Genomic DNA, 27,397 nt, shown 5'->3' with positions numbered 1-27,397 from the left:
AGCATATCACAGACAGAATTAGGAACAACAGTACACATAACAATTCAGAACTCACTTTGGCCATCCTTCAAAGGTAGAAATGGTGAAGAGGGCTAGCATTCCGTTGAGGATGTTGTCAAAGTTTAGTCCTGAGTTGGTCCATTGCCTCTCATGGACCTCCATTTCATGGAGTGCTCCTTCCTGGTACCTTATATACCAGCCTCTGAGCCACACAGAAGAAACGGACAGGCAGGGCTACAGTCAGATCCACTGTCTGCAGGTTCATCCAGCTAAGTTTAACAATTTCAGGACCTTTTAAATATGAAAAAGCTAGAATTTGAACACACTGCGTTATGGTACTGATATTAGAAATGGATATCATTTTAGCTGGGCCTTTGTCTTGGGTGGTTCAAATGTTTATTTTTCTGATCTCCCAGGACATAAGAGTACAGCTTGCTTCCATGAATGAACACCTGTCTGTTTTTCAAATAAATCCTAAAGTAAACACCGGGTTAAACCTGAACTTCCAAATCTGTGGCTTCTTTTCTGATTTCTAAATTCCAGGTTATCCAATTACTTTGATATAAAAGCCTAGAGTGGCATCACTGCTTAAATGCACAAAACAAAGTTCTTACTTGCATGTTTCCTCAGTCATTTTGTCAGGATCCGTGCACTCATAGAACTTGCCCTGAAAAGGCAGCAAGGATGAGAACAATCAGACATGTATCTCCATTACAAAATACAGTGTTAGCAACATTCTGCTTTTAAATGTTTTAATATCCTTTTACTGACTTTGAAAAGTTGGACTCCAATGCAGGCAAACATGAAGTCCAGCAGCATGGTGACCAGTACAATGTTTCCAATGGTCTTGATAGCAACAAACACACACTGGACGACATGCTAAAGACAGAGATATTACTGAGGATGAATCAGTTCAGTATTAAGGCCATTTCAAACTGCAAGTCAATTTATCAACATCTTATACCTTGAGTCCCTTGGCTCTGTTAATGGCCCTTAACGGTCGAAGTACCCTTAACACTCTGAGAATCTTCACCACTGAGATGGCACTGGATCTAGAGGATACAAACAAAGGCAGTGATATTGCTTAATACATCCAGGAGTCAACAAGTTAAAGATGAGAGCTTAAAGAGGGGTACCTCAGTCAGTACGCTTCAAACTTAGATTGTACACACATTTTGAAACAAATGTCACTTTGGCCATCCACTTTGGTGGAAATGGTGAAGAGGGCTAGTATTCCATTGAGGATGTTGTCAAAGTTTAGTCCTGAGTTGGATGGACTCCCTGAAACCCGACATTTTGGGGAAAATGGACTCTTTGTCTTCGAGCCTACGCTCCGAGATAACCTCTGTCCGAAAAGAATTAAAAGAGTCAATAGGACCACTGCAAGAGAAAGTCGAGCAACACGTGCTTGAGCTTGAACGAGCTGCTACGGACCATAGCGACGGCTAACGGAGCTGAAGCTACAGTTAGCAGGCTAACGGCTCAAGCTAAACATTTGGATGATCAGTGCGAGTACCTGGAAGGAAGATCCAAAAGGAATAATATTCGGCTGGTGGGCATACCGGAGAGAATGCAGGGGCTTTGTCCGACTGAGTTTATCGCCAAACTACTTGAGGAAATACTTCGTCTGGATGAAGAGCCCCTGCTCGAGCCCATCGTACACTGCGGGACAGGCCCAGAGAGGGAGATGCACCCCGACCATTCATCGTAAGAGTTCACTACTTTCACATTCGCAATGAGATCCTACGTCGGGCCGGGGAACTGAATCTCAAGAAAGCGGTCACTCCAAGTGCTGTGTGAAGTAGCTCCCAGTCACGCTCATTTGTTTACGCCAACTTGGACTGCATTTGCCGTAGCTTTCCATGATAATTAGTAATTGATAACTTCTCTAAACGTTTGACGAACGTGTTAATGTTCTGTTTATTTTATGCGTGTTTATACTTTTTTTTAACCAGTCGCTTTTCTCTTTGGGTAGCTTTAGGCTGTGGTAGTAGTTACAGTGGGGCGTTTAGCACTTTCTATAAGGTTTGATCGGCGTGTCTTGTTTGGGGAGGCACTTGGTTTGTTTACCACAAAGGGTTTGAAATGACATAAAGATTGATAATTGAAGTAATGTAATTATGTTATCATGCCATAGTCTTTTGATTTAATATGTAATGAAGTAAACGTAAAGTAATCCTAAAATTGAGGATACTGTAACTTTGCAGATTACACATTTGTATACCTTAGCTGGATCTCTTATGATCCTGATTGTATACCTTAGCTGGATCTCTTATGATCCTGATTTTATACCTTAGCTGGATCTCTTATGATCCTGATTTTATACCTTAGCTGGATTTCTTATGATCCTGATTTTATACCTTAGCTGGATCTCTTATGGTCCTGAGTTTTAAATGCTTTTTACTAGTGATTGCCTTAAATTAAATCTTTAAACTGCAAGCTGGTTTTGATTTTATAGTTTGATAAGTGAGATTAACTAATGGTTAATTGTTAAAACATATTATTTTAAAGTACATGTTTTTGCTATTAAGCATCTGTGTTTTATGTGTGTTCATTATTGTGCTTTTGACAACAGATGATCCAAACATTGATGAGAGATGATTTTTCTATTATGATTGTTTGTATCATTGTGGTTGGATGTTTCGATCTTATTCTACTCTGTGATGTAATTGATGTACGGTGAGACCACATTCAAATCTGAAGACGCCTATTGATTTAAGTATTGACCAAATTATTATTAGACTAATGTTTTAAGGTTATCATAAATGATAAAAAGGGAGAAACTGTGAGGGAATAATTCTGTCTTACTCCTAAGATATTTAACCTTTTCTGTGTGTTGACGTTTACGACCAACCCTGGCTCTGGTATCTCTCTTAAGGAATGGGAGGCTCCAGCTATCTTGATAAACCAGTTAAACTCTCGGTCACGAAATGGTTTACGGCTGTGGGAACACTGGCTTCGAGGCCATTAAGGGTCACACGCAAGTGATTCAGGGGGCCCAGCTGTTTAGTCTATCTCCCCAAATATGTTGTTTACTCTCTCTGAACTAGTTAAAAGGTCTATCGAGAGAGAGAGGCGCCGCAGATTTGACATGGCAACCCACCCGTGCAGTCAGAACCTTTGACTGTGTGACTTGTGATGTGAATTCTCCGGCCGATACTTGTAATAAACACCAGTGTTTGACATCAGAACTCCTGCTCGTCCCGTGTCTCTCTGAGTCCTGACTCTCCATTGCTGCAGAAGTTTCCCTTACAGTGACTACTGTATTCATTCAGGGAATGTTTGCAAGATAGAACGAGGACTAAGAAGTTATCAGGTACATTTTAAAATCCACTTACTCCATGCCCATTGAGAGGAGAGATACACTGACCACCAGAAGATCCAAGATGTTGAAAGAGTTCCGACAGAAAGACCCTTCGTGAAGAATGGCACCATATGTTGTCATCTGAAAAGAATACTTGTCATCCATATAGAAAACCAAACTGCACAAATAAGAAGTTCCTGTTGAATGAATTACACATTTCCGATAAAGAAAAAACATGTAATATATTATGTCTTAAAAATCCCAAATCAGCAAAAATCAAGACTGCTGTGGATGTTTTGCCTTCTAGAACGTTTGTTAACTTAGTTTCCCATCTCTTCCACCTTTAAAGAAGGGAGATGACAGCACTCTGCTACTTCCTGTCAAACTAATTCACCTGCGGTGACAGCGTGCTCGTATTGTTTCCACCTTATGTGTCATCGTGTTAAACGTGTCTGCTAGGACTCTTACTGTAGCTGGGACTGAAGAAAGGTGTTTTAGTTCAAAGTACCCCCCAGTCTACAAAGGAGTGTAGACTGGGGGGTACGAAGTTGGAAAGGGGCCATTGGTCCTACCGATTGTACACCCCAGGCACATTTTGGCACTGCGCCTGGTGTGATTTTTTTTCACAGTTCCAGGGACCTCTAGGTTCACTATGCTTTCCACACCTCTTCAGGTTTCTTTAATTTACCACCTTTCATTATTAACAAAGTTATCTGTGGTGCTTGTTATTACCTTGAGCACAATTTCCGCTGTGAACACCGAAGTGAAGACTATATCAGCATAGGCCAACACCTGAAAATGTGACATTAGTTGCAATATGAATCTTAATAGAAAATGCATACTTAACACTGACAATATAAATTCAACTTGCATAGTAGCTTTAACATTTAAATTACAATGATGCAGGCATGCACTTGTTACCTGGTTTCTAAAGGACATGGGGTCGATGGGATCTTCAGCAGCTAGAGACACAGACGACAGGAGGATGAAGAGGAGGATGATGTTGGTGAAAGTCGTTGCATTGATTATACGATGGCAGAGCTTCCGGAACCTGCAATGGTATAATGATATGTTTATGAGTATGTTGAGAGAATTTGTGAGATCCCAGACATGAAATACATTTGAAAGGTGACCATAGTAAATGGTGTACTTCTCAATGGCATAGTATCCAGGAGGAGAACGCTTGCAGTACAAAGTTGTAACCATTGGTCAAGCACAAACCTGAAGCCGCGTCAACTTGTTTACAGCTTCATTCACACTGTAGAAGCCCTTAGTGTTATCTTCGTTGTCAGTAGGAAAGCTGACTACTAGAGCTAGAAAGATTATTACCGAAGCTCATTGAGATCGTGACCTCTTACAAATACCTGGGTGTTCATCTGAACAATAAACTGGACTGGACTGATAATTGTGCTGCTCCGTACAAGAAGGGACAGAGCAGACTCTTTCTGCTGAGGAGACTGAGGTATTTCGGGATGCAGGGGGCACTCCTTCAGACCTTCTTTGACTCTGTTATGGCATCAGCCATCTTCTATGGTGTGGCCTGCTGGGGCAGCAGCACCTCGGCTGCTGACAGGAAGAGACTGAACATACTGGTAAGGAAGGCCAGCTCTGTCCTGGGGAGTCCTCTGGACACTGTGGAGGTGGTGGGAGACAGGAGAATGGCAGCCAAGCTGTCCTCCCTGCTGGACAATGTGTTCACCCCCTCCAGGACATCCTGTCCTCACTGTGCAGCTCCTTCAGCGACAGGCTGCTGCACCCCTGCTGTCTCACGGAGAGATACCGCAGGTCCTTCCTTCCTGCAGCGGTCAGACTGTACAACCACCACGGCCCCTAGTAGACCCCCTCCCCCCCACACACAACAACAACAACAACAACACAGACTATAACACCCCTTGCTGTTAAATACCAACCAACTATGTGCAATATCTGCTATAAGTATATATATATATGCCGTTAATAACTGCAATATATACCTGGCTGCTAAATCCTAAGAACTGTTACAGGATGTGAATTTTGTAAATTGTGTAACTTTTTATTTTTATTCTATTTTTTATTATATCCTAACTTTTTTAGCTTTAATACTTTTTAATGCATGTAACATATGTAACATTAAGCTGTCTGTGGATCTACGTACATTTCCCCTCTGTGGAACTAATAATGTATTCTACCCTCGGGTTCTCCAAGCGATGTTGACCCTGCGCGACTTTTTAAAGAAATCTGGGACATTGTTGGACTTAACGTTCTTAATATAATTAACATCAGCCTTACTACAGGAATAGTACTAACACTGGTGAAAATGTCGTGCTTTTTTCATAAAGGGCACAATACCTTCCATATATGAGCTTAACCACTGTACTAGTAAGGGCAAAGAGATAGAGAGGACATGAGCACATACAGATCTAGAGAAAGAGATGAAAGGTGAAGGTCACCTGGCAGTCTAAGCCTATAGCAGCAACACTTTAAAAGACTTACATTTAAATTATATTTTATAGTGAACCAGTTCAAAGCATTTGCATAATAAGTAACTATATATAATTAATTGTGTTGCAGAATAAGTTTATCTTAGAAACAGTTAGCTTTCAGTGTGCTAATATTGTTGGATAACTGGCTGCCAGACAATGGGACATGTTGGGACTATTGGGGTTGCAGAATACTGGGCCGTGGGAGCAGTGGCATGCAAGATGAACATCATCACCACCGTGTTCTACTTTTAAAATAAGTGTTGCATCCCGCTTTCATGTTTGAAATGAAGTTACTAATTAACCTAGGTTCGGGAGCAATGCCAACAAATCAATGGTTTAACTGACTGTAGACTATCCTAAGCAAGAGGATGACATATTTTCCCTCCAACAGTCAAATAGAACACCTGATGTGTGTCTTGAACAAACATTTTAAAGCAATACACACTTTCATTCACATGGGATGACAGATGACACAAAGGGGATTTCAGTGTGGAATAATGTGGCTTACATAGTCAATCTTCAATATAATTATAAAACACAATTGAATAATTTAGCAAAGCACCCAAGCGGTCACGGCACAGGCAGTACCCCCTAAACTGCTCTTATAGGAATGATGCCACTGGTCCTGATCCTGCTTTTTCCTCAAATCCTGGTATGATTATCCAGGCTGTTGTCTAAGTTCACAAAATGTGTATTTTTGTAAATGTGAATATTTTATCTTGTCAAACACAACAAAATAAATGTCAAACTGCCATTAACATTCAAAACTGGTTGAGCTTATTATCACTGCATCTTGTTCATCAAACCAAACACAAGCTGTCATACTTGTTCTGAGGTCCAAAGATAAAAAATGAGCTGGCTTCTGGCATCGGCACTGCTTCCTCCTTCAGCTGCAGATCTGCCATCGGACGAGGTCTAGGGCTTTCTGGGATCTCAGGGTCCTCCTCCTCATCATCACCTAGCAAACAAAGCACCATGGATTAGTAAATGCCTTTTCTACCTCTGAGTTTGGAATAGAATGATCAACCGTATGGAGGTATTGTGATTTACCAGGAAAGTCTGCTGGAGGGAAAGGGTCTTTAATCTCATTGACGTTAGACTCAAACTCGTCGATTTTGAGCTGCATATTTCAAATTGATATAAATAAAAGGTAAAAAGAGAAACAAATCTATTAAATTGGAATATTTTCTTTGCAATTGTCATGCTCTTGGATGCCTCACCTTGGCAGTCGTAGGGATGCCCTCTACGCCCTTGGCCCTTTGCTCGGCCAACTTCTTTGCGAGATTTGCTTTCTCCTCTGTTGCCTTATCAGGCATGTTGGCCCTAGAAATCAACTGGTGGTTAGCATGAGGCATTTAAGAACATTGCAGTGATTAACAACATGAATCTTTATGTAGAGATACAACAACTATGCTTCATGGTTTCACAAAAGGGTTTGGTGTATCGTGAGTTATATCAACCTTTCTCTGAAAGCCAGCAAACCCGTTCCACAGAAACATAGTGGAGCAGGCACCAGGACCAGGACAACATCACCCAGCACACGACTGGCTTCTCTCATTATATAACTTTACGCAAATGAATTAATTTAGTGATGCAGCATTTTCTACGAGATAACTACAAATCTTAAAAATCATCCATAACTGCATCTTCTGAAGCAAAAGGGTACACATAAAACACTTAAACAAAGTCTGACACAATGTCGTAGCTCAAGCACTTAATGGTCACATATTTTGCTAAATACACATGTTCATGGCATTTGAACATAAATGTATCCTCAGTATGTCTAGAGACTCCCAAAGTATGAGCAACGGCAATCGTTTCACCCCCAACCCCCTCCCACTTGTTTCCTGACAGGGCATGTTTGGAGAGTAATTTGGTTCACATTTAATGTGGACTCGACTTGACAGCATTTATCATTTTCAAGTTATTGATTGAATCCAGGCAGCACATTGACATCCTGTTCTCTGAATACTAGTTATAATAATAATAAATTATATTTGTATGTCTCTTTTCTTGGACTCAAAGGTGCTTAAGTGTCTAGTCTACCTACTAAGCAGCAGGATTCACATACATCTACAAACTGTAGAAACTGCTGGTAAAGCTGCTATTATCAGAAAGGAAATAAAAACGACCATAATCTCCACCCCTGATGTTTCTTCATTTGAACACCTGATCTTCAAACTCTCTGGTCCACTCCCCTGGTCACAGCCATCATCTACCGTCCCCCGAAGCCAAACCCCTCCTTTCTCTCCGACCTCTCTGACATTCTCACTCAGCTTTCTGCCATATCCCCATCTGTTCTCCTCTTAGGTGATTTTAACATTCATGTTGACGACCCGACCTGCAAATATGCCTCTGAATTGAAGGAAACCCTTCACTGCTGCAACTTCTCTCAACACATCAACTTCCCAACACACAGCCGTGGTCACATCCTGGACTTGGTCTGCTCCACTGGTCTCACCATCCATCATCTGTCCAGCCTCAATCTCCACATCTCTGATCACCTGGCCATCATCATGGACATCAATATCCCCGCCCAAAAGCAAAAACACACAATAACCTACAGAAATCTCAAATCCATCTCACCTTCACAGCCTGTCCTCCTACAAAAAACGACCATATAGGCCGATTGTTCATGCCCTTATTACGACCCAGAGACACGTTTTAAAGTGTATGTTGTTTCTTACACGACCACTAGAGGTGCTCTAGTGGTCGTGTAAGAAACACGACCACGTTTAGGGACGTTTATTCACAAATAACCCTCTCTGGAAAATCCTAAATTGTGGAATAGTTTGGCCATTAAAACGCTTTTTGATTCGATTTCTGGCGAGAAGTGTATATTGTACTCTTAGAATCCACGTCCAGTCGATGTGTAGGATCTACAGTTTGATAGATATTACGAAGATTATTTGAGGTCTCGCCAGGATAACGTGTATGCAGCTTCCATGTAAAGTTAGCGTGGGTGAAAACAGTTTTTCCGGTCTTGACGTTTTCATAATAAAACCGGATATATTCCCCTCACTGTCAAATAATAATAATAATAATAATAATTTCAATTTATATAGCGCCTTTCACGAAACCCAAGGACGCTTTACAATGGGAAGTAACAAAACAAAAAGTAATAATAAAGATACATAGGCTGAAGAAAACAAAAACAGGAACAGGTTGCTGAGTACTGTATATTAGTTGAGGCCAAAGGCCTGAGTGAACAGATGGTGTTTGAGGTGTTTTTTGAAGGTGTCCAGAGTGTCTGCATTCCTGATTGCACAGGGGAGAGAGTTCCAGAGGGTGGGGGCTGCGACACTGAAGGCTCTGTTGCCAAATGTTTTCAGCTTGGAGCGCTGGATGGAGAGCAGCCCTTTGTCAGAGGACCGCAGGTGACGAGAGGGGGTGTAGGGCTGAAGGAGGTCAGAGATGTATGGAGGGGCTAGGGAGTGGAGAGATTTGTAAGTTAGCAGGAGGAGTTTGTACTGGATGCGTGACTTGACCGGGAGCCAGTGAAGGTGGATGAGGGTAGGGGTGATGTGTTGCCAGGGCTTAGTGTGGGTGAGGAGCCTGGCTGCAGAGTTCTGGACGTACTGGAGCCTGTCCAGGGCTTTGCTGGTGACCCCGAACAGAACTCCATTGCAGTAGTCCAGACGAGAAGAGATGAAGGTATGAATTAATGTTTCTGCAACGGGGTCGGGGAGAGAGGGCCGGAGTCTGGAGATGTTTCGTAGGTGAAAGAAAGCGGTTTTGACAGTAGATCTGATGTGGGAGTTGAAGGTGAGGCTGGAGTCCAGAGTGACGCCCAGGCTGCGAACCTCAGGGGAAGGGTGGATGGAGCCGCCATCGATGGTGATTACAAATGATTACACAGTGATATCTGCATTACTCATCCACTAAAAAACATCAGTTTATCCTTGTTAATTACACAATATTGATTGGTTTAAATTGTGTACAATGCTTTTGTGTTTTTAACCTTCGATTCAGAGAAACAAATAGATTTTTCAGAATTTATGTCACGATCTGTCTGTGTTTTGTTTTGTCTTGTCTTTTTCAGTCTTTGGTTTCCTGTTTTATATTGAAAAGTCTTCACCCCCTGTCTTGCCTGTTGCTTTCTGTCAGTGTTCTCTCCTGTCTGATTACCCGATTGTGTTCACCTGGTGCCCCTGTGTTTTCTCCTCCCTCCTCACCTGTCTCTTGTTTCTTTGATTAGTCCTGTGTGTATTTAAGTTCTGTTTTTTCTGTCTGTCATTGTTAGTTCCTTGTGTGTCTTGACTATGTTCACGGGGAAGAGTTCTGTTTTGTTTCCATTTGACCTTGGAATAAAGCAGTTTTCTGTGGAATCTGCATTTGGGTCCTGTCTGCTTCGCTCTACCCTGACAGTTTAGACACTACAGTTTCCGAAGGCACTACACTACCCAGAATCCCCAGCTATCGTTTGGGACTACAACATCCGCCTTGCTTTACAAACCCAGTGATTAGTCATCAAGCCCTGTGATTGGATGTTGGAGTGGCAGTGCGACAAGGTTACGCTGAGCTTCAACAGCTCTATGAAATGGAATGGAACCACGGCAGACTTTCCAAAACTGGAATTGGACGGGTCCGTTTTTTCTTATTCAAAAGAAGACCTTAACTTAAAGTGTTCTTTAATGTTTAAATAAAGCCTTATTAGTTTGTCTGTTTTGCACATCCTCCTGTTAATATCTTTGAATATAGTAATTGAATATTCATTTTTAATTTATTTATATTATATATATATATATATATATATATATATATATATATATATATAATTGATTAATATGTTCACTTTATTGAAAACATTTTTTTTTTTTATAAGCCTGTATAATAATAATTAATAAAACTGAAAGCAGTACTGATTGGCAGGGAAAGGAATCAACGTTTGTATTAATACTGTACCGTGTCTTGATTGGTGGAAAACGGTTGCAGGATATAAGAAAATTGTTTGCCAGGCACGCATATCTCAAATAATATATGCGCTGCCATTTCCCCACTTAAACATAACAGTCTGCAATGAAACGGTTTTCCTGTGTGCTCCTCTTCCTCCTTGGCGAACTGGTAACTTTCTTGTTAACCCGTTTTGGTTTAAAAACTAAAAAACAACACCAGTTTTTAGTTTTTCCTATTCGGTTTTGAAACGGAAAAAAACAAAGAACGGTTCATATACAGATTAAACAAACTTCTCCTCATAAATAATCTTTTTTTTAAAGTAATCATCATCTTTATATATATCACTTATACAGCACCTTTGGGAACGTAGTGTCTTGATCAAGGACACAACAAAAAATTTGACGAGCGTGGGGCTCGAACCGGCGTAACTCGAAGTGACATGTGTGGGGGGGCGAACACACTAACCACTCCGCCAACGCCACAGTCACCCCTGCCGTGCGGGCCGGATCATAATGTCTGGCGGGCCACCAGTTGATGGTCACTGCTCTACGGCATACCATCCAACCTCCTCAATAAACTACACATGGATAAACATATCCAGAACTCTGCTTCCCGCCTCCTCACCCACACCCGCTCCACAGACCATATCACTTCCGTCCTCCAGAACCTCCACTGGCTCCCTGTCCGTCAAATAATCAACTTCAAATAACGCACGATGCCTTCAATAATCACGCCCCCACCTACCTCACAGACCTGCTGCACCACCACACCCCTTCCCGCTGCCTCCGCTCATCAGAAGCCAACCTCCTATCCATCCCCACCCGCATCAATCACCGGACCTGGGGGGACAGAGCCTTCTCCGTCGCTGCCCCCTCCCTCTGGAACTCACTCCCCGAACCCATCAGAGACTGCACTGACCTCACCACCTTCAAAACACTCAGAAAACTCACCTCTTCAATCTGGATTTTAATGTGTGATTGTTTTTGTATTATTTGATTTTCATTTGACTTTAACTATATTTATTTGTTGTTCTTTTCTTTTCACTATCTCTGTAAAGCGACTTTGAGCACCTGTAAAAGCGCTAACAAAATGTAAAAAAAAGTACTGTTATTATTTGGCCACCACACAAATCCCGTTGTAACATATGTGTAAATGTGCTAAAGCTAATTTATATGGGGACAATTGCAAGTAAGAATATAACATAAAAATATGGGCTTTGATAAACTAAATATGTTTAATTTGTAATATTTAGGAAGACTTACCTCAGTGCATTCTTACGTTCTTTTTCCTCCGCCTTCTCTTTCTGTGCCAGAGTCAGAGACTCAGCCTCCGCCAAATTATCAACAGCAATGGCCAGGAAGACATTTAGAAGAATGACTGAAAGACAGTCAAAGATGTTTACAGTATTTTTCAATTGATCTGCAGTTCTCATGGTAAGTGTTTACTGTTGCTAAAGACACACGCATGCACACACACACACACACACACACACACACACACACACACACACACACACACACACACACACACACACACACACTAGAAGGATACAATTTCCACAGACAAAGAGGATGATGAAGTAGATGCTGACTAAGATGCCAGGCATGGTGGGTCCTCCATGAGCGTTAATGCCATCGTACATTACAGCATTCCAGTCCTCTCCTGTCAGGATCTGAAACGCATGCAATCAAACATTTATTAAGAGTTATTTTACTGCAAATAAGTGAGAAATATTTCGCAAATATTTCAACCTTTTTTTTAAGAAATTATTTTTCTCATCAGTTTAATTATTGGTTGTGATATTATTGGTTGTGATTGTACCTGGAACACAGTAATGAGGGCCTGAGGGAAGCTGTCAAAAGTGCTGCGGGGCTTGGCTTGGTTGGGAAAGTTAAACTTCCCTCCAAACACCTGCATACCCAGCAGGGAGAAGATGACGATGAAAAGGAAGAGGAGCAGCAGCAAGCAGGCGATGGAACGGACCGAGTTCAAGAGGGAAGCCACCAGATTACTGAGAGACGTCCAGTATCTAGGGCACACAGCATCACTTCAATAAGGCATTGGGATTATATTTACATCTGCTCTGAAACTACATTTGTCAATCAAAAGGTTTTGTCCTAAACATTCTTTTGATTATATACTGATGAAGACACACTGGCTTGTTCCTCACCGGGAGACTTTGAGCAGGCGGAGCAGGCGTATGCAGCGCAGCACAGAGATGCCCATCACTGACATGATGCCCATATGGACCAGGATCAGCTCTAGGATGCCAGTGGACACCACAAAGCAGTCAAAGCGGTTGAAGAGAGACATGAAGTAAGAGGGCAAACCCAGAGCGTACATCTTCATGAACATCTCCAGCGCAAACATGGACAGCAGTACTTTATTGGAATGGTCTGGTGATGGTTTGGCCACGGTATGAAGAGAGAGGCAGTGTCAAGAGGCCACGGTATGAAGAGAGAGGCAGTGTCAAGAGGCCACGGTATGAAGAGAGAGGCAGTGTCAAGAGAGATAGAAAGAGACAGAGTTATTCACAGATTGTGTCATTACTTTACATCGTGGAACATTTAGAGCATAACAAATCATAATTGAACACATTTTTGGTAGTAATGTGTTGACTATGAAAATACATTGATACTAATTGATGTATTATATTTACATAGCATTAACATGTCACAGTCTTTGCTGTTTCCACCCCCTTCCCTGCTCTCTGCTGTGAGGTCTCTGCTGTCTCTGGGAGCTTCCAAAGTTTATTATTTGATATTTCCTTGCTTCAACCAGAATAAGTTCTGTTACGCCATTTCTGTCTCAAAGCTCTTCTCTCTGCAATTATGGGAATTATGTGCTGTCTAATTAATAAATCATATGCCTCAGGCTGTACTTCAGATTTCATATTGTGTCATGGTCTTAGGTTAGTGTATAGTATGTTTCCTGTTTTATTTTTAAAGGTTAAAGGTGGGGTAGGTAATTCACTTCAGAAACACTTGTTATATTCCATGGAATGCTCTTAACATCCAGATAGCAATGAATACATTAAATGCTTTGACAATAAATACATTAAAAAAATGTCCTCTGTGGAAGCCGTGGTACTGTAAAAAGCACGACCTTAGGCGAACTGGATGGCCTACCTGCCTGTCAGCCTTCCATCTGTGCACAAACTTATCTCGTGCCCTCATTGGTCATGTGCGCATTCGTGTGTGATGGAGGAAGTAAGGAAGTCTGAAGGAAGGGGTAGATTTTTTTCGGCTGCGTAGTTTCAAATTCTAGCGCACTCGAGCTGGTTTCTCCATTCTTACCTACCCTACCTTTAAGTAGTGAAGAGACTAGACACTAGATAAGCGTATGGAAGTGTAAGAGGGAGAGGGTAAAGGGCAAGATTGTGCTGTGTAAATTCAATGTCATTCAGTGTTTGACTGTGAACACTTTCCCCTGGCCCCTGTCATTTTGCAAAGCACGTTGAGTATCCCTGTGTAAGGTGTGTGTGCTCAGACCTTGCCAGTTGGTGAGACTCTGGGACTGTTTGTGGTGCTCTGTTGCGATGGCCATTGTGTTAAGGAAGACCAGCGTGATCACCCACCGGTAGAACAGGTTGGACTTCACATACACTCTGCATTTACGCCGTAACCAACGGTTCCACTTACGAGCAAGCTTACTGCACAAAGGGAGAAACACAAGTTGAATCAGGAGAAAGGGTGAGTACTCAATAGGCCTTAAAGTAAGATGACATCGGTGAGCTTGATTATTTTTCCAGCTGTTTTGCACACCTGGCTTCAAGTGACACCAGGGGAAATTGAAATAGCATGAAGATTGTTCAAGTCTGAAGAGTTTCTCCATTGACTTCAATGTTAAAAATGTGATGAATTATGGGATGTATCTCTGGAATTATGAAAGTTACGAATGAGAAAAGTAATAGCAATCGATTCCCGACCGAGCTGAACGTTTTGATGTTTGAACGGAGTTTCTGCGATGTGGAAGAAGAAGAGGTGCAAAATAATCCGGCAGAATAATAAAGAATTTCGTGCGTCGAAGAACAACTAAATTATGCCACCTCTGTTTATGGCCTATGAAAAAACTATTCGAAAACTAAGGCTAAAGCTAACGTTAGCAGATAGTGACAATGTATGCTAGTTAGCTAGCTCAACGATTCCTTAAATAATATTGCGACAGAAAAACGTTTCAGTTCACATCACGCTCTGCCGCTCTGCTCTGAACACCTGAACGGCCCGTTCTAACAGCTGTTCACCAGCGGTCCAGTCTGTGCCACAGTGACTCCGGACCGCCCAGTTACTATTAACGAACGCACCCGTAGGTAATGTAGCTGCTGAAGTTAGACCCTCATCGCGGAGCAAGACTCGAGCATTCTGTCTGTTCCCCGGTCTGAAACCCAGGTGGTCGCATGCATCTCTGCTTATGGCTGACATCTCTCAGTGGATGGTTGCTCACACATGAAGCTCAATCTAAACAAGACCGAACTGCTCTTCATCCCAGGTAAGGACTCTCCCATCCATGACCTGTCCATCAACATTTAGCGTTCAGAACCAGAAAAGCGCAAGCATAGAGCCTAAAGGGGAACTGGTTTGGTGGGAAAGGGGTATGTGTGAGTTATAACCTTGGTTATGTGTTGTAACCCTAGTTCTACAGGAACAGGTGGAACCCTTTACCAAGGGGCCCTGCCTCTTCTATGCCGCTCGCTGAAGAGGGGGTAGGAATAAAGTAAGCGCTGTCGCTGCCTTAAACTGTGTGGACAACGCATGCATTTGGGAAGGCTCTTCCTGATTGGCCAATTATGTTTACGTAATGTAAATTCAGTGGGCGAACGGGTGTATATAACTGGTGAGGGGTAGGGATGCTCCGATCGCCAACTTTGGGGGCGATCGCCGGAATCAGTATCGGCCGATACCGATCCGATCGAGTGGGCGGGGCCTATGGGGATCTTCCATTTAAAGTGATGTTTAAAACTCAGTTAATGGGGCTCATTCACTGGAGCTTCCACAAACAACAACCAACATAATTATTACATTCAAATGAAGCACTTTGGATAATAACACGGGAGAAATGAGCGGAAGCACTCTCTTTTCCTCTCTCCCCCTCTCTCTCTCTCCTGACAGCCGTCAGTATCTCATGCAGCTCACTGATCCAGAAATGAGTGACCCGACAGTGAAGAATAAATATATTTATAACTAGTTTAGCTTATTCCAGAGGTAGATAAAATAGCTAAGTGTGTTAGGTCTAACTCTTAGTGTGTGTTTTGCTCCGCTCACCGGTCCGTCACAGTTACTATTAACGAACGCACCCGTAGGTAATGTAGCTGCTGAAGTTAGACCCAATAACTGGAGCTGCAGGATTTCTGCTTCACACACGTTGCATACCGCTATTTTATTGTCCTTTTCGGACACCTTAAAATACTGCCAGACTGGTGAAGCCATTTTGGCGAGCTTGTTTTCACAGAGAAAAGTGTCATGTATTTTACGTCATGCGACCGGCTCTCGCGATCGGCATTTTTAGAGAGCACCGATCGATCGGCAGAGAGTGAGTATCGGCCGATCGATCGGAGCATCCCTAGTGAGGAGTCTTACCCAAAGATTCTAGTAGAGGTAGATATTGACAGATCTTAACAAAATATATAATATTGCTCTGTCACATTTAAAATTCCCTTTTTTATCTTTAAAATAAGCCTCTGTACCTCGTTAGTCAGGATCTGTAGATTACGGTCTGAAAATGAAATGATCTTTTATTTAATCTCTGACTGGCGTGGTTCTGCCTGCTGTGTTCTTGGTGAAGCCAACATTTAGGATTTACTTTACCACAAAGACAATTGCATCTGATGCAAAAGAGGGCAAATTGCCCTCAGCTGAAGAAACGTTATTAGCGTGTTTTGCTTTAAAATCACTAATTAACTTGATGTATACACGGTAAGTGTTGATATTAGTGGCCTCAGTCTTTCCTTGATGCATTTGCCACTCAGTATCATGTTTACTTTATTGAAGTTAAGCTGAAAACTGTCACCAGTATTTACTGAAAACAAAGGCAGAATTGATTAAATGGATGTTAATGTACATATTTAGTGTAATTACAAAGAAATGCTACAACTTTAATAAATTCACTTCTGCTAAACTTAAATCTTGAAAAGAAGATACTTTAAAGATGACAAGCACGCTACTGACTAGTAATAGATGATAAGCTGCATGGTGTCCATTTGGCCGACACTTCCGGTCTCTGATCCTCCATTTTCTGTGGTGAGCAGACCTGATGAAAACACACACACACACACACACACACACACACACACACACACACACACACACACACACACACACACACACACACACACACACACACACACACACACACACACACGCACACACCATCTGTTAAATAATATTGTTGATGTTATGAATCACTTAACATATTATATTCTAGTATCCAAACTAGGAGAGCAGATCTGTTTTAAAAAGTAGTATTTTTATTGGGTGAGATAAAACAAACAAATCTGTGGTGTTCTTATAAAGAAATGAATGACAAACCGGAACCAGAAATCAGACGGTTCTTCTTTTGCTTCATGTTAACATTCAAACTTGTGGAATTCAGCAATATTGGCATGAAGTAGGAAGATTTCCCGACAGTTAGCTAAAGCATCAACAAAGCCCCTGTGATTCCCCTCTGTATAATGTGCTCGTCACACGGTATATACTCGTCTGTTGTATTATCTCTGCTGATATAATATTGCGAGCACTATCTGTTCCTAAAGTCCGATATTCCTATTCCTGTGCTTCTTCAAGAAACTTGTGCATGCTCTGCAAAATGTATTTTCCTGTTTTCACCACAACTAAAGCTTGATGTCCAGTGCTCTTCAGTCAGAGCAATACATGTAGCCTGGCCAGTTTCTCTGCTTTCTTCGTCTTTTCACTTATATGCACATGGTAAACATCAATAACTGGAGGCAGGCGATGAACTTGGTAATGTGATTCAATTGTGTTAAAAAAAATGTACGCGTTAAGATTTCCAGATGAATCACAAACGTTAACAGCCCTAATATTTAGCAAATCATTTTACCGTAAAATGCTTGTCTGCTCGCAGATTGCACATTTGTATAACTCCTAATAATACATTTACGACCGAATATGACAGGAAGTGAAGCACAATTGGCCTTGGCATGCAGTAGCTCACCTGCGTTTGGTGCAACACTGATAAGTTATACTGGTGACTTGGAAGACAAAGGGACAGTTTTGACAAAATCTCCTCCTTGTGTCCAGCCACCAGTTCCAACACACTCACTTTACTGGGCTATTCTTGGACCTTTCTCTACTTTGAAACTTATAGGCCTCTTTCTCTCCAACCACAATGAAGACTTCTTCCATTATGAGAGTGAAGTCAACAAGTTCTTCAAGCAAGAGATGAGCTAAATGCTGTTGGGGATAAGTCCACCTACAGGTGGGAGATTGACCGTTTGTTTGACATGGTGTAGAGAAATCGTTGGAGGTGTTTTCCCTTACTTTGTGTAGTTTAGTTTGTTGAGCAATATAACATAACAAAAGGCAAATGACAAGTATATAAAAGCCTACCAGGCAATAAAGCTGGTTCTGATAAAGGTGCTGAACAACCCTTTCCTGGCTGAGCTCGAAGAAACACACAGTTGCAGAGGCATCATTTTTATTCACCACACAAATATATTTAGAGATAAAAACGACACTGAATAGTGATTCTACATACAAATAAAAAAGGAAACTTATAGTGTTGAGAGCTCAACCATTACAGACATTATTCCGTTCATTTCCTAGGCATTCCCTTGTAGTGTGTTCATACAACAGGTATTCTACAACGTGTCTTGTGTCTTACCCTGTCCCTCCTGGTCCATGTCCATCACCTCAGCTTGAGTTATCCATTCCATATAGCCCTTAAGGTCCTCATCCAGCTGCTGGGTTTCCCTCAACTTCTGAAACTCTCCACGTGACTTAGCCTTCTCTCGCTCTTTTGTGAACTCACTAGCGTGAAAAATAAGACAATTGTCAGACAGAAAAAGACTGATCAAACTGAGTAATGTGAAGAGCAGACACACAAAGAAGCAAATAGTGCACACAAAATGAATGGAAGGGTGTAGTTCAGGTTTGGGTAATCCTACCCACTGAGCACTCCAAGAACCAGGTTGAGCACAAAGAAGGAGCCAACCAGGATTAGTGAGGTGAAAAAGATCCATGACCATTCCATTCCTATAGCATCATTTACCTATATGAAAAAGAACAGTTTTGTTGTTGTTGTTTTTTCAAAGAAATAGGTTGGTTTAACTTGAATTTTGTAATTACCAACAATTAAAAGAACATTTCAACATTTGCATTTAATCAAAACGTGAACTTACATGGGAAATACACATGTGTCGGCATCTTAAGGGAAGCATATAAATATAAATGTAATACTGTGCATACAGAGTAGGTCTGGAACATGTAATGCTAGCCATTGGTGGAGAGGAGGACACTGAACAGGCTGTTGTCCATCATGGATAACCCCCCCCCCTCTCCACCTGCAGCTGGACGGACAGTCAACGGAGCTCCTTCTCCAACAGACTGCTGCAGCTCCGCGGTCACAAGGACCGATACAGGAACACATTCCTGCCCACTGCAATAACTCTGTACAATAAATCACCTCTGGCTGGAAGAGAACTCTCTGCTCCGTAGTTTCTCTCGGAATAAAATCCCACTGTACATTTTACATGTATATATCCACTTTAATATTGAATATTCCATCTGTCACATACTTATATAATACCTTGCTTTATATCTTGTTATTGTTAATTTGTAAATTCAACATGTATATTTTCTACTTTCTTGTTTATTTATTGTGTCTTATTTTTTATTGTACAAAGCCATGTATTTTTATGCTACTGCAACACAAACATTTCCCAAATTGGGATCAATAAAGTACTATCTTATCTCATCTCTTATTTAAATTACACACAGAAATGTGGAGTTGAAATGACATGGGCATTTTGTGTTGAAGTGAACAATACAGCGTTTTGAAAATTGACACGACTCAGGATATCTCTGCCATTGCTGCAGGACAATGTTTCACTGATGTCAAATGGTAATGTCAAGATGCTGGACATATTATCTGCCATGAAAATCCACTGGTGTTTCTGTTTCTGCATTTTATATTCCTCCTGATGCCAATTTATAAAATGCAATGCAGTAATGCACGTGGCCTGATGTTTGTGTTTCATTTAGTCATAAATGGTATAAAACTGCATTTTATTACCGCGGACTGACAACAAATGATCCTTGATTGCTGAAATAAGAACTCGAAGTAACATTATGCTTTTAGACAGCACTAAGAACTTACCCAGTAGAGGACATCAGTCCATCCTTGTGTGGTGATGCACTGGTAGACGGTCAGCATGGAAAAGCCAAGGTTGTCAAAGTGTGTGATTCCCTGGTTTGGGCCTGGCCACCCAGCTCGACACTCCGTGCCGTTGATGGTACAACGCCGGCCATTTCCTGCCTGGGCACATGGAGACGGCTTCTCATTCTCCACTGTAGCAATGATATCTAAAGACCAAGGGAGGATGAGTGGATATTTATGAGTGTGAAGTGTACACATGGTAGCACCCATTTTACTTTCTCTCTCTCTTAATCTCCCCCTAAATTCCATGTTGGTCAATACACAGTACACAGGGCCCCTGTAACTCAGTGGTTAGAGCAGGCATACTACTCTGAACCGCTAGTAACGCATACGGAGCAGGAAGTAACGAGAGAACATTCGTTTGTGAGTTTAAGTGTATCTTCGTTGTTTTGTTGAAAGTTACTGTTTTTTGTACGTATGCCTTTGCTGTCTGGGGGTTTCCCCCTGTCGATGTGTTTTTTGTCTTGATGGATTTAATGGCTTCGACATCTGGAATGGATTATACTACTGAGTCACAGATCACGGACATTGAAAAGGAACAGCGGAGGGAAGAGATTAATGGGATTAACAATAAAGAACAACGAAAGGAAAACGATCAAGAGAAAGAACACGGACAAAACCAGAAAACGGGAGAAGGAGGAGAAAAAAAGGGAGAGAAATACGGGAAGGAATTAACGGTGGAAGTGACGGTGGATGCAGGAAAAGAGACTGTGTCTATGATGGATCTATTAAGAGCAGTTCAAAAAAGACTGTGGAGTGGTGGTGGGATGCAGGTTAAGAGGGGAATGAACATATGAACTGACAATGGGAAGCAGAGAAGGAAAAAGGAATATCATGGAGGGCCTGAGAGTGAATGGGGCAATGGTACATGCAAAATACATTACGGTGAATAAGATAGTGGTGTCATTCATAAACATGCCAGTGTACATTAAAGATGGAGTAAGGCCTATGTCGGAAATTAAAAGACGTGTGTGGCCAGGAACAGATATCGCTGATGGTACTCACTTCCTGAAAGCAAGATTCAATGACGAGGTAAGATCACTCCCCTACTCGACAAAGTTCAGCACATTGACAGGCTTCGAATATTTCAGGGTACTCCATGATGGGCAGATCCCAGTTTGCAGACTGTGCATTAAACCAGGGCATATCGCCAGAGAATGCCCTGAGTTCAAATGCTTTAAATGTGGAACGAAGGGTCACTACGCTTGAGAGTGTGGGGAAAGGAAAAAAGAGGCAATAATGGTAGCGGCGGCAGCAGCAGCGGCAAAGGCAGAAGCAGTGGCAGCGGAAGCGACGGCTCCAAAGGCAGCGGCAACGACGGCTCCAAAGACAGCGGCAGTGGCGGCTCCAAAGACAGCGGCAGTGGCAGCGGTAACGACGGCTCCAACGAAGGCGGCAGCGGCAACGACGGCTCCAAAGATAGCGGCAGTGGCAGCGGTAACGACGGCTCCAACGACGGCGGCAGCGGCAACGACGGCTCCAAAGACAGCGGCAGTGGCAGCGGTAACGACGGCTCCAAAGACAGCGGCAGTGGCAGCGGTAACGACGGCTCCAACGACGGCTCCAACGACGGCTCCAACGACGGCTCCAACGACGGCGGCAACGACGGCTCCAAAGATAGCGGCAGTGGCAGCGGTAACGACGGCTCCAACGACGGCGGCAGCGGCAACGACGGCTCCAAAGACAGCGGCAGTGGCAGCGGTAACGACGGCTCCAAAGACAGCGGCAGTGGCAGCGGTAACGACGGCTCCAACGACGGCTCCAACGACGGCTCCAACGACGGCTCCAACGACGGCGGCAACGACGGCTCCAAAGACAGCGGCAGTGGCAGCGGTAACGACGGCTCCAACGACGGCAGCAGCGGCAACGATGGCTTCAAAGGTAGCGGCAGCAGCAGCAGGTGCGGGAACGTCGGGGAGCTCTGGTGGGGTGAAAAGGAGCTTGGACACGATCACCAGGTGGAGCAGAAGCAGGAGAGCGAGTGTTACGCCCAGGTCTAGGGGAACCATAGGCGCAGCAAAAAATGCGCACTCTCCCCACTCTTCCCACTCCCAAGAACACGGACACCGAGTCAGAGAAAGCGTTTGGTACATTTATTTACCAAAAATAATTCACAAACAGGAGTAACAAAACCAACAAAAAACAAACAAACCTTTAAACTCAAAATGTTACCTAACCGAGAAAATAAATATACAGGCTTCTTACTTACACTACCTTAAACAGGAGAAAACGAACAATCCAAAAGGGAAAATAAAACAAAAGGGTTTGCACTCCGAAGACCATACATCTGTCTTACAAAGACAGGTAAGGTGAAACTGGCCCGCAGCCAGAGGAGAAGGACAACACGATACCAAAGTGCGAACACAGCACCACAGAACAAAATATCAATTCAAGCGCCGCATTGGGAGTAGGAGAAGTTGAGTCAGTGAGAGCGGCCGAGGAACTGCACGGCTGCCGCTTAATATCCTCCCGTCTCCCCAGGTGGACCAATCAGCCTGTCGAGGGCAGCCAATCAGCTACCGGGCACCACCTGTTGACTCATACGCAGCCACACAGACACAGGAGGAGGAAGGAAATACCTGCACACAAACAACATAACGACCATGGGTCGTAACAGCGAGGAAGAAGAGTCTGACTCGTGGATGGAGGTCACCGTCGGGGGGTCGGCCAGAGCGACGAGGAGCAGAGAGAGGTGGAAGGTGGAAGAGGCGGATGAACGAGACTGGGCGGAGACCAGAGAATCTGTACGGCTGAGCACCAAATGGAAGGTCGATAAAGAGAAGGAGAGGACGGTGAGCGGCGATGCAGCCTGCATGGACCCGAGCTGAAGTCAATGTCCGGTTTGAATATGTTTTTTTTCCTCTTCATAATGGCCACACTCCTGTCTTTCAATGGCAATGGACTAAGGACAAAGGACAAAGGACAGAAGGGAGAAAGTCCTTTTGCTTTGCAATGCGAACATAATTTGTTTACAGGAAACACATTGAGATGAAAGGTGTATGAGTGAAGTAAAAAAATAATGGTTGGTTGCAGTGTATGCAAACAATGGGAGTATGAATGTGTGCACATTTATTTAGTATCCTATCCATATGAACATGATTTAAGTGGGGGGTTGACCTAACATCCTCTAGTTGTGTGAAGTAATTAAGCATTAAAAATACAAGATCAGGGGGTCATTAAGATCTTTTAAATGATTATTACCCTCTTCTTTTAAAGTAAAAGCCCTTTATTTGAATTATTATCATAACAATATAGTGAAAGTAGCGACAGTAAAAGTAGTCATTGTGCAGATTGGTCCATTTCAGAATAATATATATGATATGTTTTGTAATGATTGATCATGAAAGAGTTCTCAAAGCTGGTAAAGGTGCAGCTAGTTTGAAGGACTTTGTATACTGCAGGGTAGCTTGTGGATGTACTCCAGGTGGAACTAAAGTCTGATTCAACACTTGGTTAGATTTCACATCATTCATCCAAATTACATTGCATGTCACTTTTATCCAAAGCGACTTACATACATTCAATACTGTGGACAATCCCCACAGGAGCAATTTGGGGCCAAGTGTCTTGCCCAGGGACACAACGACATGCTGACTGCAGTGGGACTCGAACTTGCTATCCCCTAATTTGAAGTCCAGCACACTAACCACTGAGCCACAGACTCCAAATCTGTAAAGTAACAAAAGTAATTAAATAAATGTAGTGGAGTAAAAGTACACCATTTACCTCTGAATTGTAGTGGAGTAGAAGTACACAATAGCATAACATAGACATACTCAAGTAAAGTACAACTATCTCAAAATTGTAATTAAAGTGGACCTATTATGCTATATTGGAAAAATATATTGTAGGGCCATACCTATACAAAACATGTCTGTGAAGTGTTTTGCTTAAAATACAAAACCGTTCACCCATTGTGGCCATGCCTCATACTGCTCAAACCCCTCTTTTGCAGCCCTGTTAGAGAAACGCGGATTTTGGGTCCTTAGCTTGAAAAAGGAGGCGGAGCTAATGCCTGATCAGAATTCTACCGGAGATAAAGTTAAATTCTGCTGTGATAAAACGCCATCCTATTCTAAACCACATCAAGGATTATTTCTGAAACAGTGTGGATCTCAAATGCTTTTTCTCTTGCGGGTTTATCACAAGGTGAGTTCCTTTTTTTATTTCCTGCATTTTAAACACATATGTGCTCTACAGCAGGGGTTCCCAACCCCCGGTCCGCGGACCGGTACCGATAATAGCTGTGAGTTTATCATAATATTTGCAGAATTATAAATATATAAAAATATTTTATCATAATATTTTTTTCAAAAAGTGTTGTCGCACCTATACCAGTCATATTATTTCATTCAGTAGCCTAGTTAATCTTTCACCAGAAAACCGTTGAAAATGGCTTTTATGATGTTGCGAGGGATTCGGCGGCTCAGGGTCTCAGCCTCTCGTGCGCACGAGAAAGTTACCGGTGCGCCAAATAGGAAGAGGAGCGCACAGGAGACAACCGTTTAATTGCAGACTGTTATGTTTATGTGGGGAAATGGCAGTGCATACATTATTTGAGATATATTTCAAACTCAGACTTCATTTTAAGGACATGTCGGCCAGGGGTGTCGAGCTATTTATTTAAGCACCGGATTGGCCAAACAGGAGAGTAAACCAGTCTGCCGTGATCTATGAATGCATGTCCGGGACTCTCACGGTATCTGCTGCCCGCAGCTGTTTTATAGAAGGAAAGCCTCCTTCACTTCATGAAATGGCTGCAGGCAGCATCAGGAGGCAGCGGGACGTATACTCCGCCTCTGAGAAGTGCAGTACCAGCGCGCCGAGAGCTGTGCCTTTTTACGCACCGCCTTCGCTGTGTTTACCTTCATCAGAACAGCTTAAGAGTGACTGCATGCTGCTACGTGTTAACCACACACACCTCTACACACATCTCTACACACACCTCTACACACATCGAACTGCCCGATTACTCCCCCTTTTATTTGTTTTATGAAGGAGATGTCCGTCACCAAGGCGCATGATGTGGTGTGTGTGTGCTCAGCTCTGTGTGTTCGGTGTGTTGGTGTCTGTCTGACACCGGCATTTGTTTTCAAATGACCATGAACAGTAATTTACACACATCTGGCTAACTCCATAGGTAGCCTATGGGTGTTCCCAAAAGAAGTTAGTTTAATCTTAATCTCGATGTAGGCCCTAGTGCTAAATGCTGTCGGACGTGCACCGGAACGAACGTCACTATCATAATATCTTCTGAAAACAAATGCCAGTGTCACACACACACACACACACACACACACACACACACACACACACACACACACACACACACACACACACACACACACACACACACACACACACCCCTCCTTCATAATGCGCCTTTTCCTCGTTTTCCCAGCATTCACTGGATTATCCGTAAATCATACAAACAAAACCAAAACGTTGATTTATCTGTTTTCCCGTTTTGGTTTAAAAACTGAATAACGTCGGTTTTTTGGTTTTCCGTTTTTCAGAAAAACCAAAAAACGACACCGGTTCTTTTTTAAACGTTGTTAATATGTTTTGGATGCATATTGTTCTAGTATTTGTTCAGGCTGTTACATACAATTAGCCTCTGTTGCTACCTGCTGGTGGTGAGTAAATATTAAAATCAGTTAAAATTGATAACCGGTCCGTCTGTATCTGCCGGTCCTTGGCACAATAAAGGTTGGGAACCCCTGCTCTACAGTACAGGTTAGCTCTGAGTGTTAGTGAGGCTTGCTAATGTAAACAAAGACGAGATTACGTCCAAAACACGTCAGGCATTGTTTCTGATAGCAATTTTCTGTGGGTCCGCTGCCGATTTGACGTCAGATCGGCAGCAAATCTGTATCCGCTCGTTGTTCCCCGTTTTTTAAAAGATTTGGGTACGGAGGAAAAGAGAGAGGGTTTTATTTTCTGACGCCGCGTGAGTTCCCCGACGCACCGGGGAGACATATTTATGTATAAAAGACATCACAAAGTACACTTTGCATGATAGGTCCCCTTTAAGTACAGTGCTTGAACAAGTGTACTTAGTTTCATCCCACATCTGATATGACTTCAAGTCATGTGATCATTTCTTAGTGTTTGATCCTTCAACTTGGCTTCAGGAAATGCAAGGACTTCACAGTTCTGGCATTGCAACAAGTTTTAGAGAAAGCAAATTGGAGGCTTAAACAGGGACAGGGAGGTGCGTTCGCCACTGCCACGCACAATAAGGGGCACACTCTGGACTTAATTATCTCAAAGGGTCTGAATATCTCTAAGGTTGTGGTGACTGACGTTGCACTCTCTGATTATTCCTGTGTTTTCTTTGAGAGCTCTATTTCTGTTCACAAAAATGTTCAAAAAGAGATAACCACAAAGCGATATTTAACTGAAAATACTAGGGAAATGTTTACTCAGAATTTCTCTTCCACACTTGCCCCTGCTAACATCTCAGTAAATGAGCTAGTAGATCATTTGAATTCAAAAATTAAAAATGTTATAGATGCCATTGCTCCAACTAAGGTAAAGGAAGTGTCTGGGAAGAAAATATCTCCATGGAGAAAGGCCATGACCGTGAGAGCAGAAAAAAGAGAGTGTCGAAAAGCTGAACGTAGGTGGCGAAAAACAAATCTCCAGGTTCACTTTGAAATCTATAAAGAGAGACTTGGCCTTTATAATTTGGAATTGAAAAATGCACGACAGTCTTTCTTCTCTGACATCATTACCAAAAACAAAAACAACGCACGTGCCTTGTTTGCTACCGTCGACAGACTAACTAACCCCCCAGTGTCAGTAGCCTCTGAATTTCTATCCACCAGGGCATGCAATGATTTTGCCTTCTTCAGAATTCAGAAAATCAGACAAGCAGTCAGTGCCTCTGCATCAGGTACAGCAAATGTGTTACACTTAAAATCAATTCAAACACCATGACACAATTCCATCTGATTAATGCAACCCACTCTCTTCAGTCTGTGTAAAAATGACAGGACTTTACACATTGGAAATGCGTGCAATAGATACGCAGAAGTCCGGTTTTGCGTGCATATGATACGCTAACCATTCCCATTGAGTTCTGAGGCCGAGTTTTGCGTGCATATGATACGCCACGTTTTGTCCGGTCGGGTCTTGGTAGACCGGAAGCTGTGTGGTTCATAAAAACATGTTCTTACTCAATATCAAGCCATGATTATTGTTTTTATTTTAAATCGTATAATGTCTGACTTTTTTTGCCGTCCGTTAGGAAAATAAATGGGGCTCAGAGCCTCAGAATACTGAAATCTGTATTTTCTTTAATCTTTTTTTCCTTCTAATTTGTTATTCCTAAATAACACAC

At 42.5% G+C, this 27,397-nt stretch overlaps 1 protein-coding gene across 2 annotated transcripts in view; it reads right to left on the bottom strand.

Annotated features, from left to right (window-relative positions):
• The window catches only part of LOC117535431 (dihydropyridine-sensitive L-type skeletal muscle calcium channel subunit alpha-1-like), a 92,148-nt gene that overhangs the window by 48,450 nt on the left and 16,301 nt on the right, over nucleotides 1–27,397 (bottom strand). Inside the window, exons 6-24 of one of the 2 annotated variants that reach the window (XM_034199875.1) lie at nucleotides 19,993–20,198; nucleotides 18,782–18,885; nucleotides 18,499–18,644; nucleotides 16,827–16,908; nucleotides 14,154–14,314; nucleotides 12,833–13,058; nucleotides 12,484–12,691; nucleotides 12,214–12,334; nucleotides 11,925–12,039; nucleotides 6,987–7,089; nucleotides 6,817–6,886; nucleotides 6,592–6,724; nucleotides 4,226–4,355; nucleotides 4,037–4,096; nucleotides 3,339–3,445; nucleotides 965–1,052; nucleotides 772–879; nucleotides 615–667; nucleotides 56–202 (exon numbers count right to left, since the gene is read on the bottom strand). In XM_034199875.1, the coding sequence (XP_034055766.1) occupies nucleotides 56–202; nucleotides 615–667; nucleotides 772–879; nucleotides 965–1,052; nucleotides 3,339–3,445; nucleotides 4,037–4,096; nucleotides 4,226–4,355; nucleotides 6,592–6,724; nucleotides 6,817–6,886; nucleotides 6,987–7,089; nucleotides 11,925–12,039; nucleotides 12,214–12,334; nucleotides 12,484–12,691; nucleotides 12,833–13,058; nucleotides 14,154–14,314; nucleotides 16,827–16,908; nucleotides 18,499–18,644; nucleotides 18,782–18,885; nucleotides 19,993–20,198 (2,368 nt within the window). The remainder of the gene's footprint in view (nucleotides 1–55; nucleotides 203–614; nucleotides 668–771; nucleotides 880–964; nucleotides 1,053–3,338; nucleotides 3,446–4,036; nucleotides 4,097–4,225; nucleotides 4,356–6,591; nucleotides 6,725–6,816; nucleotides 6,887–6,986; nucleotides 7,090–11,924; nucleotides 12,040–12,213; nucleotides 12,335–12,483; nucleotides 12,692–12,832; nucleotides 13,059–14,153; nucleotides 14,315–16,826; nucleotides 16,909–18,498; nucleotides 18,645–18,781; nucleotides 18,886–19,992; nucleotides 20,199–27,397) is intronic. The other variant, XM_034199876.1, reaches the window with a different exon arrangement.

Source organism: Gymnodraco acuticeps, unplaced genomic scaffold, assembly GCF_902827175.1.
Source record: "Gymnodraco acuticeps unplaced genomic scaffold, fGymAcu1.1, whole genome shotgun sequence".
NCBI classification, from domain to species: domain Eukaryota; kingdom Metazoa; phylum Chordata; class Actinopteri; order Perciformes; family Bathydraconidae; genus Gymnodraco; species Gymnodraco acuticeps.
Note: the sequence above shows the minus strand (reverse complement) of the source record. Positions and strands in the feature narration are given on the sequence as shown.